Source organism: Cyprinodon tularosa, unplaced genomic scaffold (assembly GCF_016077235.1).
Source record: "Cyprinodon tularosa strain WSP-4 unplaced genomic scaffold, ASM1607723v1 ctg146, whole genome shotgun sequence".
Taxonomy (NCBI): Eukaryota; Metazoa; Chordata; class Actinopteri; order Cyprinodontiformes; family Cyprinodontidae; genus Cyprinodon; species Cyprinodon tularosa.
The window spans coordinates 322,344-338,275 of NW_024038287.1; the positions used below are offsets into that span (position 1 = coordinate 322,344).

Sequence of the window (15,932 nt, forward strand, 5' to 3'; positions counted from 1 at the left end):
GCCTTATATGGATTTTGAAGGTTTCCTCTCAGGCAGAGTTATTTTTTTGGGTTTGAGCTGCTGAGCACCGATGAAAACAGAAAGAGAGAGAGAGCTATTTGGTGTAAACGTATAGAGTTGTTATTTTTAACCTTTGGCTCTGAAAAGAAATGGTTACGGCCTGAGAGCACAAGGGTACGGTTTTGATAGACTAACAAAACAATTTGAGGTAAAGAGTCTGGAGAGAACTAATACTGTTGATTAAAAACACACAGCACTCATTGATCTCAGTCTGTAGATGATCCCAGTAGAGGAAGATTCTTGGTATTCATAATTAGGAAAGAATTGAATTGTCTATGAGAGCTAAGAGAGTATATCTGCCTGAAGTGATGGGCTGGCATGATGTCAGACCTTACATGTCGATGCATTAAAACATGCACCAGTTTTAGTGCACTTCACATTTTAGAATTTGTCCTCTGGGTAATTTTCTTGATAATATCCCACATGGATTTTAATCATGTCTCTACAGTATGAGAATAACTTGAAATTTTAATGTTATGATTGAATATGGTCAATTTTAGTGTTTAATATGATAAATCCTTTTTTATATTCAGTCTTTTAATTAATTTCCATCTTTAGCAAGATCAGTATGTACAAATCTGCTAGAGCTTTAGCACCTTAATCTGAAGGATCTATAACAGTTGTGCACATAAAAGGCAATTAAATTCCACCCTGTGGATCAAAGTTATTTTTTCTAATATTATTAGCTAGCAAATATTCTATGCAAGCAGTCCATTGTTACATCGCATCACTGATTCTTAATGATGATTGTGATCTAATATGTTATGCAGCTCTTGCAGAGCCCACACCTATAAAGAAGAGATCTAGAATTTGGGGCTCTATGGAAAAGGTTTTTGAGGGTTTTTTTTCCATTAAAAAGAGGAAAAAAGATATCATACTATAATTTGAACATCAATAAATGTTCATTGCTGCTGGAAGCTATATGGATCTTACTCTCATCTGCTATTTCTAAATATGTTAACTAGAACTTAAATCTGATCCGAATGGTAATCCAAGTAAACACAGCTGTAAAATCTACACACAAAAAAATAAAAATTCTTGGCCGAAACCAAAAACAAAATTTGGGAAACCAGGGATTAAAACCGAAACACCAAAACAAATTGTGTCAAATATTACAACCATAGCATTTTGTTCACTGTAATGTGTACTAACCCCCTAAAAACTTATCTTATTTTTTTTTAACTCAAGGCACTCCAAGAAATCCATTACAACTATCAAAATTGTTAGTGGATACTAGTAGAAAGTGATGCTTTCAAGCTGATGAAGGAGTCCCATCATACCTGATGGGCTTATGGGTCCTGGGGCAGCTAGTGAGTACCGTCAGGTCAAGTGTTCCTCCGCTCGGGCTGTTGCAGAGGCTAAAACTCTGGTCTGGGAGGATTTTTGAGAGACCATGGAGAATGACTATCGTTCAATCAAATTGTCATGCCCCTATGGGGGGGACAGGGCTTCGCTAACACTGTTTTCAGTGGTGGCAGGTAGCTGTTGACCTTGATTTATTCATTTTTAGGAAGTGGAAGAAATATTTTAATGATCTTCCCAACCCTGCTGACATGCCTTGCCTGGCAGAAACAGAGACTGAGTGCTTAGGGACAGACTTGTTCATTGCTGAAATTATGGAGGTGGTAAAAAAAACAAAAAACTCCATGGTGTCAAAGAACCCACTTTGAGTACCTTAGGTCTCTGAATGATGTTGGACTATCAAGGCTGAAACCCCTCTTCAGCATTGCGTGGCAGTATTAGAAAACTGGACTGGTGGTCTCCCTCCATAAAAATGGGGATGAAAGGAAGGCAATGTGACGGTACTGGAGAGGAAAGTCCTGCTTATTGTCAAACCTCGGCCGAAGGAAGGCAGCATGGTTTTTGTCCTGCCCATGGAACACTGGACCAGTTCCACACCCTCTGCAGGGTGCTAAAAGGTTCATGGGAGTTTGCCAAACCAGTTTCACATATGTACCAGTTTGAAGACATTCAGCCATAACCCTTGTGTTGCCCTGTGGGGTCATTCTAGCACTTTGGAGTCACTTATACCAGGAGATGGCTGGTCTCTATATTAGCGGAGCAGGAGTTTTGTCTGTACTGCCAGCATAAGGTTGACCACGTTCCCAATTTTTGACTCTGGAAGGACTGTGTTCTGTGATCGGTCATGTTGATAAACTTTTTGATCAAATTTCTAGATGCAGCGAAGGCCGTAAGTGATTTAATTTAGAGACCAGCAGACCACGTCCCTGCATTTTGGGAATGTGGTTCTGCTAGCTCCCACCAGCCAAGACCTATATCATGCTTTGCAGCATTTTAAGGCCGAGTGCAAATCTGGGCCATGACCAAAAGAGCGAGTTCCCAAGTTACCCAGTTAACCAAGGTGGCATTGACATCTGTTCTAGATGCCCGCTGGATGTCTCACGTTAGCAGGTGTTTCAGACAAGTCCAACCAGGAAGAGGCGCAGGACTTGCCAAAGGGACCATCTCTCAGGGATTGCTCTGGAAGCCCTCGGGCTTTCCCCAAAGCAGTTAAAGGCGGTTTCTGCTGAGATGGAAGTCTGACAGTCTCTTCTGAACCCACTTCCAGTCCTAGATAACTGGAATATGAGTCTTAGTACCATATATATATATTATAAAACTTATACTTTTGTTTGATGTGTTTAACTTTTACAATATCGTTTTCTATTATTCTGTCTAAGCTTTCTTCTGTGTAATTGTTTTGTCACTGTTGAATTTCATTGTTGAATTTCCCCTCTTTGGGACAATTAATTTATCTCTCTTCTCCTAGCGGAGCTATGATATTCTATATTGGTCTTTAAACCTCTGATCCTTTTGATTTTTACTTTTCTGATATCTTAACTCTTAAACAATTCATCCACAGACCTGTTAGCATTGAGGTTTAACAAGGTTTCTCTAGACATGCTAAGTCCTTAAAAACACTTCACAGTTCTTAGTCTATTGCAGTTTTTTTTTTTCCACATAGCCCCCAAGAGGATTTTCTATCATTGTATTACACAGGAAAATATAAAAATGCATTTCATTAGATAAAACTTTATAATCACCAATCACTGTGCATGCTCAGTGTTTTGTGTGTTGGCTAATATTCCTCTCTCCTCCCCTGTTGTTGTATTTCGGCTCTGCTCTCATCCGAGCTGTGGGCTTCAAAGGGAATGCCTCGTCTCTTCTCTCAGCCTCAGTCTTGTGAAAAGCTTTTCCCTGCATGCTACTTGCTCCGCATGAGCCCATGCTTTAGGCTGTGTGATGCCGGTGCAAGCCGGATTACGTCACAGTTGGGGCATTGAGGGCTGCCACCGCCACATGGGGCTTGGGTTTTGACAATTCAGGGCCAGATGAACAATAAAGGGCCATGACATTTTTAGTTCAGCAGTTAAGTCACGACTCATAACAGACGTATGCGGAGCATACAGCAGTAATATAATGGAACAACTGACCCTCCTTTCTTCTACCTGCATTTAAGAAAACCAGATCGAAATATTGAGCTTTTTATCTTTTTCAACCAAAAGCCTATCAGAAAATATCAATTCATCACTGATCAAATGAACAGGAGGAGGCTGTGACACAAAAGTAAAAATGTGTTCTGGAGGAAACCATTGAATAAACCAACGGTTATTCTGCAACACACTTGGTTTGCACTTTGTTCTGTCTTTAGTCATGTAACACATCACTTTATTAGTATGCAGTCTCTTCTTCTTTATCATCACCTTTAAGATAAGGTTTTAGGATAATGAGTTGACTGTATGTTAGAGGAAGTTTACATTTCTGAAGTCTTGCATTATTTGCAATGCAATGCAGTATTTGTTTAGCTTAAATAGAAATAATTCAGTGACTCGTGTTTTATTTATGACTGCTTTAAAAGAGTAAAACCAACCTACCGGTATCAGTGAGATACTACAGAAAAAAATATTTAACATAAACTGTTTGTAGGTAAACGGCAGACTCAAGAACTGCAAGAATTTAAAGGTAGAACGTTCAGAGATTTTCAATTTTTTGGGGGACAAAGTGCAGTTTTGATGCTCATACTTCATTGTATGAAAAAACATCTTTGTGTGCTTTGAAAGTTGTGCGTTTTGGTCTATTGTAAACCTAAGGTTAAAACCCCTGGATTTTTATAATTTCTAATGAATGTTAGAAAAGATTTTACTCCTCTCTATTAAGTCCACCTTTAACACTTTAAAACCCATGGTGCTTGAATTGGTTTCTTAGATTATACAAAAATTATTCTGAGCATGGTTGCACTACAGCCTCTTAATTAACAATTTGGTTATTTAATCCTTAGCGTATTTTCAAGGTGAATACTTTAGAGAATTTAAAGATGTCATCAAGTTAGATTTGTCATTTCAGAGGCTCTTAAGATGCACCATGATTTTTTGCATTAAGTTGATATATGACACTTCTGTATTAAAAAAGGGAAAGAAAAACAGACAAAATTTACTATGCAGAAGGTGAAGCAAAATCTTGTGTCATTTACCTTATTTTCCCACTTTGGAACAATAAAGGATATTTCTATATTCTGACCTCTGCATCCTAGAAACGCTCTGCAATCCGCTTCTGCCAATGTAGTACTGAAGGATTGAAATGTTTATTTTTTTATTTTTTTATTTTTTTGCAACATTCAGACAATTAAATCTCTTACTTTTGAGAGGTAAGCAAGAAAATGATTAGCAATGTAGTTTCTTTTGATTTATTTTTTTATTTTTTTTGAATACCAGCAAGAGGATAGGAGTGTTCTAAGGCCATGGTTCTCTACCAGAGAAGTTGCAGTTTACGTTCCAACCCCACCCTATTAAAGTAGCTCAGATATGCTTCCCCCAAAGGATTGCTGTACTCTGCCAAATACGAACCAAACCCAATCTTTTTCCCATATGCAGCCCATATCTGACTTTTTCACAACAGTCTTAGCCCAATTCTAGTGGTGTTGTCTGGAAAATATTAAAATAGCATTTTTTCATATGAAATACTAAATCAGATGTGTAACATGTAGCATTGTAAAAACTTACTTACTTTTACGTTACTGTCCTGGCTCTCGCTGCAAGTCCATGAACTTAAGAGCGTTGTTGTTGTTCAGGTTGATTTTCTAGATTGAAGCGCAGAGATTCCCTCTGCAGAGGTGTTTTTAAGGGATCTCTCTCTGCAGCTAAGAGCCCGAGAGCATTCCACCAGTCTTTCAAAATTAAACACAAACCAACTCTTCTGTGACAAAGAACAACATTTCTGACTTATATAATCACAGCAAACTCCTCACAGGAAAATGTAAAAACATTTAAAGGGTTTCATTTGTCACTTCTGATGTAATAGAGTAGGATAGATGGCTCCTACTAGGATTAAAACCCACTTATACCCAAACATTTGTCATCGTTTTACAATATTTATTCTTTAAAGCTGTATACAGTCACTTTAAGGTTTGCACATATTTAATAAAATTAGAACATATAAAGCATGCCATCATTTTCTAGAAATGTATGCTAGTTACGCATAGGGCTTGTGATTGCTTTCATTGGCACCACATAACATAAATGGTTGAAAAACATTACATACCTAAGTTTTGCAGTTGGTTATGCAAAAAATGCAATTTATATGCAGGAGGTATTAACAACAACTAGATCTTCTAAAACATTTAATACTAGTGAGATAAAAAATAATAGAGCGTTTCCATATACTTAGTTTTTTGCAGGATTAAATGACCGTTATTTTAGAATTGTATAAATATCATCTTTAACTGAATATTTGCTCTTATGTTGTTACAAATCTTGTTGAATGCCCTTCTGCTTACACTTCACTGCTTACAGTCCAACACTGGCATTGTGGAGTGACCAGGATATGTCTTACACACCTTTTCCTCATGCAGCGTACTGTGAGCTGCAGCTTGAAGCCTTCAGTCTGTGATGTTAAGCCAGAGGAGCTTGTTTAGGATTGGGCTCTTGGTTCCCGCTGTGACTGCCAGTATTTGAAGTGCTTTGCTGCCTTCCTACTCGAGGACCATAGGAGTCACCAAAACATTAAATGTGTCTGAAGGTTCAGATCAGTTTTGGCAGGACAGATGCAAAGTGCTGGGGGGAAAAAAATTCTGCGAAAACAGTTACTTTTATTTTTAAGTTCTTTAAATACTTCTGAATCTGGCTGATTTTCTGCTTTTCTCACTTTTTTGTGTAAGTGTGTGTGTGCGCTAGTTAGGCAGTGGTGCAGGAAGCTGTTGCACTAATCTTCATTTGACTTGCAACATGTGGCAGCGAGAGCCTTCTGAAATCTCCAACAGATTGTACGGGTTGTGTTTTGGGGAGTGAACACATGCTGTTTTGTGTAAAACGGCTGTGTGAGAACACAGGTCCAGGTAGAATTAAATTAAAGGCCTTAATAACGGCAAAGTGAAGCAGCACTCCACAGATTGTAGCCCAATTATTTTCAGTAATCTAATATTTTAAGCTTTTTTTCTTTAATTGTGATTAAAATTCACCTTCTGTCTGTGTTATAACTGAGAGCAGCCCTGCTGTGTGCTATCTGGGATTGTTTTTTGTGTTTAAAATTGCTTTTTTGGCTGCCATGTCGTCCATGTGTTTTAGGAGCTGGGATGGTGGTGGACTGGGAGCAGGAAACTGGTCTCCTCATGACGTCAGGAGATGTGAGAGTCATTCGGATCTGGGACACGGACAGAGAGATGAAAGTCCAGGTACAAACTAGTTCATTGAGACCATTTATCTTAGTTGTATATACACATTTTCAGGGTTTCTAAACAAGGTACAAAAGTATAGAATTTAAAATTAAGCTCCAGGTTTGGATCAATTTGGAGAAAGAAACAGTGCAGTGAAATATTTGTATCTTTAAACTTAATTCCTATCTGGGTTCCTTCAATCCAAACATTTGTTTGTCTTTCCTTTTTTATTAACTCACTACTTTTGCTCCTTTCTTCATGTGCTTTCTACCTTTTTATTTTAGTCCTCAATCTTTACTCTTCCTGGCTCATTTTCTTCTTTCCTTCTATGATTTCTTTCTATCTTGCGTCCTTAATTCTACACTGGTTTTGTTTCATCCTTTCTATCTTCCACCCTTCCTAGTGATTTCTCTATCTCCTTCATTCTTTCCCTCTGTTCCTTTTTGTCTCCTCCCATTTCCATAGATCTATTGTTTCTTTTGTCTCCGTCTTTTTTTGCAGCCTTCCTGCTCTTTTTTAAACTCTTTTATCTTGTCTCTCCATCTTTCTTTGTGCCATTCCATCTTCTATTCCCTTTTTTCCTGTCGTATCGTTCCTTCCTTATACTTGATAAACCAGATCCAGTCTATGTAGAAGTTTGATTTCTTCAATTTAACGGATCTAACAGACCTCAGTTTGCTAATTATTGTTATGATGGATGGACTTCATAGTACAAATGACCTGTCGCTACATACTGAGTCCAACTTCAAATAATTTTGTAGGCATGATTGATGATTTCATAATGAAAGGTTAGCGTAAAATTTGTGTTACCTTTTGAAAGATTGACAGAAGGACCTCTCTGTGTGTGTGTGTGTGTGTGTGTGTGTGTGTGTGTGTGTGTGTGTGTGTGTGTGTGTGTGTGTGTGTGTGTGTGTGTGTGTGTGTGTGTGTGTGTGTGTGTGTGTGTGTGTGTGTGTGTGTGTGTGTGTGTGTGTGTGTGTGCGTGCGTGCGTGCGTGCGTGCGTGCGTGCGTGCGTGCGTGCGTGCGTGCGTGCGTGCGTGCGTGCGTGCGTGCGTGCGTGCGTGCGTGCGTGCGTGCGTGCGTGCGTGCGTGCGTGCGTGCGTGCGTGCGTGCGTGCGTGCGTGTGTGTGTGTTGGGGAACCAGGACATCCCTACAGGTGCTGACAGCTGCGTGACCAGCCTGTCCTGCGACTCGCAGCGCTCGCTCATCGTAGCTGGTCTGGGTGACGGGTCGGTACGCGTGTTTGATCGCAGGATGGGCCCGAGTGAATGGTAAAACAATCCCTTTCACTAGTCTTTTCACACCATTGATTCCTCAAATTATTTAATCAGGATTTATGACTGAATATCCTCTCCCTTTCAAAGAAAAAACTGACGCTTTTTTTATTTCAGTTCAAGGCGGAGGAGACGTGGCAGCTTTTGTCCACATTTATTCCCTCTGAATCTAACATTATTCACCAATCTATATTTATTGTTCTTAAAGTGCTGTGAATCTGCCTCTGGGGTTGTCGCTTCTTTTAATGGACCGTGGCGACACAGACTCCTCCCTCAGCTGCTAAAACATTATTTTAATTTCAGTCCCTGAGGGCGACAAAAAAGCAGCTAAAATGTTGAAAGCCCAATAAATCTTTAGGAAAGAAAGTAAATGTAATGGTTCCCTCAGGCCCGCAGTAACATGTCTCAGGAGTTATGTTTCTCCCGCTAAGTTAAGCTAACAGGGGTCAAACATGAGATGCGTTGGAAGAAATCTTAAACACACCTTTGTTTTACAGCATAACCTGCTACGTTATACTTTCTCAGCATTTTATTTTTTCTATTGTTGGTTTAATAGGAGTCTCTGTATGCTTTGTTTTTACGGCTGAGACGCTGTAGTTTTGCAATCCATAATTTATAAAATGCTGTTTCACTGTATGGATTTAGTAATTCAGATTCTGAACAGCACCAAAGTCGTGATGAGGCACATTTCAGTTTGCTCTCTCACAGGAAGGCTGAGGCTGGATGCTTCAACCCTGAAGGCACACTGCCATCATGTGGCGCCCTGCCTTTACTGCCGAATACATTAAGAAACTATGTGTAGAGCTTAGTTTAAGCTTTATGTAATGCTGTATTCTTTTTTTTAATGCACCACCTTGCTTTCATAGACCAAAGATAAAGATAGATCTACAGAAAGTTGTATAAAATGATGTTTACCCTCCAGCAGGACCTAGAAATACAACCAGAGTTTTATAGAATGGTTTGGATCAAAACGTAATCCATGTCCAGATCTAAATCTAACTAAGAATAAGTGGCTACACTTAAAAGCTGATGTTCAAAGTTGCTCTTCATCAGATCTTACTGAGCTTGAACAAAAGGGAAATAATCTGTCATGTCTGCATGTTATGTTTCTGCAGTCGAGTGATGACCTACAGGGAACATGGAGCCTGGGTGGTTAAAGCTCACCTGCAGAAGGAGACAGACGGAAACATTATCAGTGTCAGGTAAACCTTTTAACATGTTTACTTCCCTCTCTTTGCCGCGGCTGTACTGACTCTCATAACACCTCCTCTCAGTGTTAACGGAGATGTTCGGTTCTTTGAACCGCGGACGCCAGACTCCATTAATGTGTTGCAGACTGTAAAGGGATTAACAGCCTTGGATATACACCCACAGGCCAACCTATTCGCCTGGTGAGTTTTTTTTTGTATGGTTACAAAGCTTCTACAGTTTCTACCGTTTTATGATGAAAACTTTACAATCTATTCATATGTAACCCTGTCAAGCTCCTTTTAACCTGAGAACCTTTTGTTTATTTGACTGTTGTGGCTGCAGTGGATCAATGAACCAGTTCATAGCCGTGTACAACGCTAACGGTGACGTGATCAGCAATATAAAGTACTATGATGGCTTCATGGGGCAGAGGATCGGTGCTATCAGCTGTTTAGCCTTCCATCCACACTGGGTAAGGCATAAACATCACCTTTTCTGTGTGTACATGTATATGGGGGCTATAGCAGCAACTTTCCATTGCTAACTTTTTACTAAAAAAATCAATGAGGCTCCTTAAATTTCAATTTTTATAACCATTGACTACCATAAAGCTAAAAAAAAAGATCTTCTTTACCTGATTATGATTTTTTTGCCATCACTGTCTTGTAGTGAGGCCTTTCACATCTTTGCTGTGTGAATGTAGAATATTTTATGTATTTTAGTGTGTTATTATAGCGTTATTACTGCAGTTATAGCCTCAAATGTGAGATTAACCCTCTTAAATATCCACATACTATTGTATATTAATCTAAAAAGTGAGCAATTGAAATTTAAAAAGGAATTTGTTTAGATGTTTTGTTTCAGTCTTTTTTTTTTTTTTTGTAGGAGTGTTTCCATGAACCATCTAATTGCACAAATTATGTTTGCACAAATACTTTAACAAAATGAAAACACTATAACCAAGTTTTTACGCTTCAATGATTGGTCCACATCGAAAGGAGCCAGTAGAGGTGGCTTGGGCATCTGGTTAGGGTGCCTCCTGGACGCCTCCCTGATGAGGTGTTCCAGGCACGTCCCACTGGGAGGAGACCCAGAGGGAGACCCAGGACACGCTGGAGGGAATATGGGATTCCCCTGGAGGAGATGGCCCAAGTAGCTGGGGAAAGGGAAGTCAGGGCCTCCCTATTAAGGCTATCAGCCCGGCGACCCGACCCCAGATAAACAGAGGAAGATGGAGTAATTTAATGGAAAATATGCAATTGTGGATATTTGCATTTATTTAATTTGCAAAATATCGACAGAACTTTGCACACATTTGCAATGGAAATGAAGCTATTGTATCAATTGATCTAACCATTATGAATTTGACTTTTTGTTCAGGTACATTTTGTTTTTCATCAAATGTTTTCTTTATTTCTCTTCTTTCTACCTTGTTATATGCTCATACATGCAAACATGTTTTTAATCCTCAGTTTTGTTTCCCTTTCAGCCCCACTTGGCTGTTGGAAGCAACGACTACTACATGTCCATCTATTCAGCAGAGAAGAGGCTCAGATAACACACCAGCACAGCTCCTCTTTCTCCTACCCCTCACCCCCCTACACTCATGAATTCAGACCCTGAGCCTCGAGCACTTGGATGTAAAGGATGTTTGTTTTTTGTACATATGCAATTCACCTCCGTGAATGTTCAAGTGATAGCTGCTGACAAAAACTCATGCTACAAATGTCTCTATACATATATATATATATATATATATATATATATATATATATATATATATATATATATATATATATATATATATATAATAATTATTATGATGATGATTGTTTATTCATATTCTTATTATGAGGCTAATGATTGTAGGCTTGGCTGTGCTGAGGACTCTGTGTGTATATAATTAGAAGAAGAAGAGGTTCTATTTTAAAGAAGCCCCACCCATGGCTCCCTGCAGCTCCTCCTGGCTGCACAGCAACCATCACTACCTGAATGAACTGTGAACCGTCACCCACACAAGCCCACAGTGGGGTCACACAGTGTTGAAATAGATCCACTGAAACCGGACACATGGACTAATACCAGCCCGCTGGCGCTGGACCACCTCATGTGTTTATGATCACGTATCAGATCCAGACTCACTGCAAAGAGATGCAGCTTTACTACCTGGAGGTTTAAAAGGACTAACCCGGTGGTGATAGACTGATCTCTCTCGTGTGACAAAGGTTAAGAGGGATTATTTTCCTGTGTTTGTGTTCTATATCATAGATGTGCCCGAGTGTGAACCCTCATAGTTCAAAAGGACACCTGACCCAGTGTGCCAAACAGAATCAGAATAATCCACCAATTCACTGCACATTTCAAGTTTTTTTCACTCTCATCCATGCCCACCTGGAGGTGGCTAAATACCTGGTTGCCATGCAATGCAATAAGGCTGCGTTTGCTGCCCCTGCTTAAGCTCAGCAATACAAATACATTCAATCTTAGTTTGCACTGCTCTCTTTTCACCAGCTGTCAGTGCTACCCTCAATGGCAGAAAGGACATTAGGTGTTACTTCCCTGTCACTCTCTAAGCTCTATTTATTAATATAAACAAATCTCTCACCAAAACAGCAACAAAATGCTTTGCATAAGTACTCTGTTCTTGAAACCCCACCTTCTCTCCTGCTTTTGGAAGAACTTTATTTGTTATTTCTGAGCTCAAGCTTCCTTTGTTACGACTGTGATTTATGTTAGCTGCCTGTTAAAAGCCACATGAGTCTGTGCTTTAGTGACGAAACCTTTTTTTTAGCACCTGCCATAGCTCAAAACCCTCAAAGTGCTTTAAAAAAGCTGGCCTAAATAGACAAAGACGAGATAAAGCAAGTACACACGTCACATCATACAGCATAAAACTAGGTTTGAATTAATAGTTAAAAAAAGTTAATCCACTTCTTTAAAAAAAATCAACAGAATTAAGAAAGATAGAGGATAAATATGTTTTTACAATCGTTGGGCCGCTGCTATAAAGGGTTTTACCCCCTATGGTCTTAAAATGTGTTCTTGAAACCATTGGCAAACTTATGCTGCGTTCACACTGAAGGCGTTTATGGGCGTCAGAAACAGTAAAATGCAGAAATCTGGACACCGGGTCGGACACGATCGAACTCTGATCAAGTTGGTTTGACGCTTCGATGCTCGACGCTCTATTAGAGCAGATTTTAAAACTTAGAAAATCTCTTTGCTTAAAAAATGGTTTCTGACAATGAAGGCCAATACACCAAATCCTGTTTGATCTCAGTAATTTCTTATGGACAATAAATACGTTTTTAATCTTGTTTAATTTCACCTTCTAGCAGTTATCATTAAAACTGCTAAAGTAGAAGTAAAGCATTAAATATTTAAGAACAGTAGAGCTGCACATCATCAGCATAAAAATGATAAGACATGTGGGAAAATGTCCTGATTTTGGACTTGCTGTAAAGAGAACCCTTACAGCGGATGCTCCAGAGTCAGCTGACATGAAAATGTTCCCAGATATTTTTCTTTAGAGCAGTTTCTGTGACAGAGAGCTAATGCTATAATTTATTAAAGATCTTTTTTCTCTTAAACAGAATTGGTAAATGACCTGTACTTATATATTGCCTTTTTAAGTCAGGGGACTCCAAAGCACTTTACACTAGATTCAGTCATTTGCTCCCACATTGATGGTGGCCAGCTGTAGTGTAGCCACTGCTTCCCTGGGGCACACAGAGGCACCATCAGGGCCTCTGACCACCATTAGTATTAATACAGGTGAAGTTCTCTGGTTGCAAGATGAACTTCTACATCCTATGGCACTGTGGTCCCAAGAAATGAGTTGTTCCGCCTTTTCAAGATGGTTTTACATATTTTAATGATAGGCCTGTAATTTTTAGCTGCATAGGGTTCAAATTGCATTATTTAATTGTGGCTCATTAACAGGATGCTTGAAGGAGTTTGGAATCACACCGGTTAGAAGGGAAGCATGGTAAGTTTCTTTGTAACCCAGGCATATAGCACGGGAAACCCTTTTAAACGAGAAAACAGGGAAATTTGGTTTGTTAGGTAGATATTTTCATTTTATTAAGTCAGTGTCACCTGATCAAACGCATTCAGAGATGGAGAAAGTGGGAAACCAGAAATAAAGTTATGACTCAACACAGGTACAGTAGAGATCACAGGGAAACTACCCTTGATTTCACTCAGGAATCTAATGAAACCACCTCAAACAGCTGATCTCAGAGCAGTGAAGATGCTCAGGTTAGTCACATGTTGTTGAGATGAGTGTGTTTACTCTGAGGTTAGTTTTTTTTCTGTGGTGCCCTCTCACCAACAATGTGCCTCTTCCTCTGGGCCGCAGCTTTGCCTTCTTAGCTTCTTTTATTTTTGTCGCTATAATTTGTTTTTGAATTGCTTCCTTTTGCATCTTGTTTAGCTCAGCCTCAGTTTTCCGTAGACACGACCCCATCCCCTCCTGCAACACGACTGCGAGTTTACTTTTCACTGCAAAAGACGTACTTAAGAGCCAGCAGTCGTGACGACCACCAAACTCTATAGCATTGCACTGCTTCAGTGCTCTTTGGTTCACAAGGCATCAATAAAGTATTACTATATTCATCTCTAATTATTGTGCTTTGGGTTTTAGGATTTTAAACCTTGGGAGGAAAAAAAAAGAGACTTGAACATGATAGTAAAAAAGTGAAATACAATCAGGTTTGTCTGTGACTGTAGACATCTTTACTGGTTTATAAAAGGAGAAATGAAATTGATGAAATAAACCAAATTCAACCCTGACTCTTTCTGAATTGTTTCCTTATTTTTGATTTTTAATCATATATGAAAGTGGATCATGTTAAAGCTGCTGTGATGAAGCTTCAGAAAAAAACCTGTCTTAAAGAATCTCCACCGAACAGGTTTTATTTCAATTCAGTTTATTTATATAGCGCCAATTCACAACATGTCATCTCAAGGCACTTGATCCAGATCATACAGTCAAATTGATTCAAAGTTTTCTAAGGAAAACCAGTTGATTGCATCGACTTATTGACTTAAATGCAATTCCTCACACTAAGCATGCTTGTAGTGACAGTGGAGAGGAAAAACTCCCTTTTAACAAGAAGAAACCTCCAGCAGAACCAGACATCAAATCAGCTACATTTGAACGAATGTCAAAGAATCCCAAGAAAATGTCTCATATGTGCAGCTCCAACATTAAGCACAATTCTGATACAATGATAAAGATATACATATAGATGCTCAATAGATACAATAAAAAGCATAAGAAATCCAGCAAATAATAGATAAAATGTACACTAACGCATAAATATTTTTTCTAAGCTTTTGTATTATTCACATTTACAATAACTACTTTATCATTATTATTAAAGCTACAGTGTGTAATTTTCAGCGACATCTAACGTCCAGACTGCAGACCGCAGCAACATGAACATCTCCCCCCAACAGTACGGCGAGCATTACGGGCCAAAATGTCTTCCACGACGTCCGCATCACCTACCTTCTCAAGTGATGAGGTTTGTTTACATAGATAATTTTACAGATAGTATTTCATTAGTCTGTGTAGGGTATAGATTTCAGTTCATCTCTCTCAACTTGCCGTAGTTACTTTCGAGCGTAATGGGCGATCTCGCAATCGCTAGTTTGTTGGCTCTGCGCTGCCGTAGTGCAAAGATGTCAGCCTCCATGGCTGCGAGACCCGCTCCTATGTAATTATAAATAACGAATTCTAAGGCAACGCAAATATTAAGGTTAAGAGGCTGAGCTCGTAGATGATGATAAATAACATAGTTATGTATAATATATTACATTTCTGACTGTATATCCCTGTAATTATTACACACTGTAGCTTTAAATGTATATTTTTCTGTTTAAACTTAATATTGTTTATTTTTCTGCTTTTTTTTTTTTTTACCCCATATATTTCCTAAATGCTATTTTTTCTGTCCTCTTTACATTTCTGTTTGCATTACTACCTTATTTTTCAGAGGAGGAGGTCTTTAGGGAAGAACTTCTGCCTCTTGGTTGGTTAGACTGGATGGAATCTATGTGCTACCAGGACAGGCTCACAGTGATTCTGAATAATGCAAACTAAGGACACCTGCTCTAAATGGCAATTGCTTCAGTGAGAGCAGTGATTCCTATCCAAATTGTGTTGGTAGTTAGAAAAGGTTTAATGGGTGGAACAAAATCTGTTTACATTTGCGCAGCAATCTTTGTAGCTCACCTGCAACACACCAACTTATTGCACATACTAACATTTTCACAGGCAACTTAGAGCCTTTTCATTGGAGTCTCTGAAGATCAGACCCTGAATCCTGTTCATGTCTTTACCAAGGATCTGCTTCCACATGAACCCTAATGGCCTGAAGCACCATGCAGCATTTCCCTTTTCATGTCTGTTGGCATTATTCATGTTTGCCACATATTTGCACTTTCCTGCTCCCTATTTTCTGTGATTGCAGCATCTTTTGCTGGTTTTTTTCCTTTGCATGTGCTGCTGTTTTTATTTTTCTTTGCATGTTCTTTGCATGTGTTTTGAATGTCTGTCTAATTTTTGCAAAGGTCGTTTCTTTGTACACCAAGGGTGCAGCAGTCTTTCACTGAAGGAGCTCTCCTTTAACAACATCGTGCAAAGAGTATCATCCAACAGTGACTATTTATTCTTTCACTATCCTCCCATTTCCAATCACCTGGTGAACCTCCAGCTATTTCACCTCAGCTGCAAATAATCTGCTGCTC

The 15,932-nt window shown here is 39.1% G+C and overlaps 1 protein-coding gene across 6 annotated transcripts in view; it reads left to right on the forward strand.

Moving 5' to 3' along the window:
- Positions 1-10,913, forward strand: part of rptor (regulatory associated protein of MTOR, complex 1) — a 217,232-nt gene extending 206,319 nt beyond the window's left edge. For all 6 annotated transcript variants that reach the window (XM_038278943.1, XM_038278944.1, XM_038278946.1 and 3 more), the window contains 6 exons: positions 6,621-6,727; positions 7,855-7,982; positions 9,101-9,187; positions 9,260-9,376; positions 9,519-9,648; positions 10,666-10,913. In XM_038278943.1, coding sequence (XP_038134871.1) covers positions 6,621-6,727; positions 7,855-7,982; positions 9,101-9,187; positions 9,260-9,376; positions 9,519-9,648; positions 10,666-10,734 — 638 coding nt within the window. In that variant the 3' untranslated portion in view covers positions 10,735-10,913. The remainder of the gene's footprint in view (positions 1-6,620; positions 6,728-7,854; positions 7,983-9,100; positions 9,188-9,259; positions 9,377-9,518; positions 9,649-10,665) is intronic.
- The last annotated feature ends 5,019 nt before the right edge of the window (positions 10,914-15,932 follow it).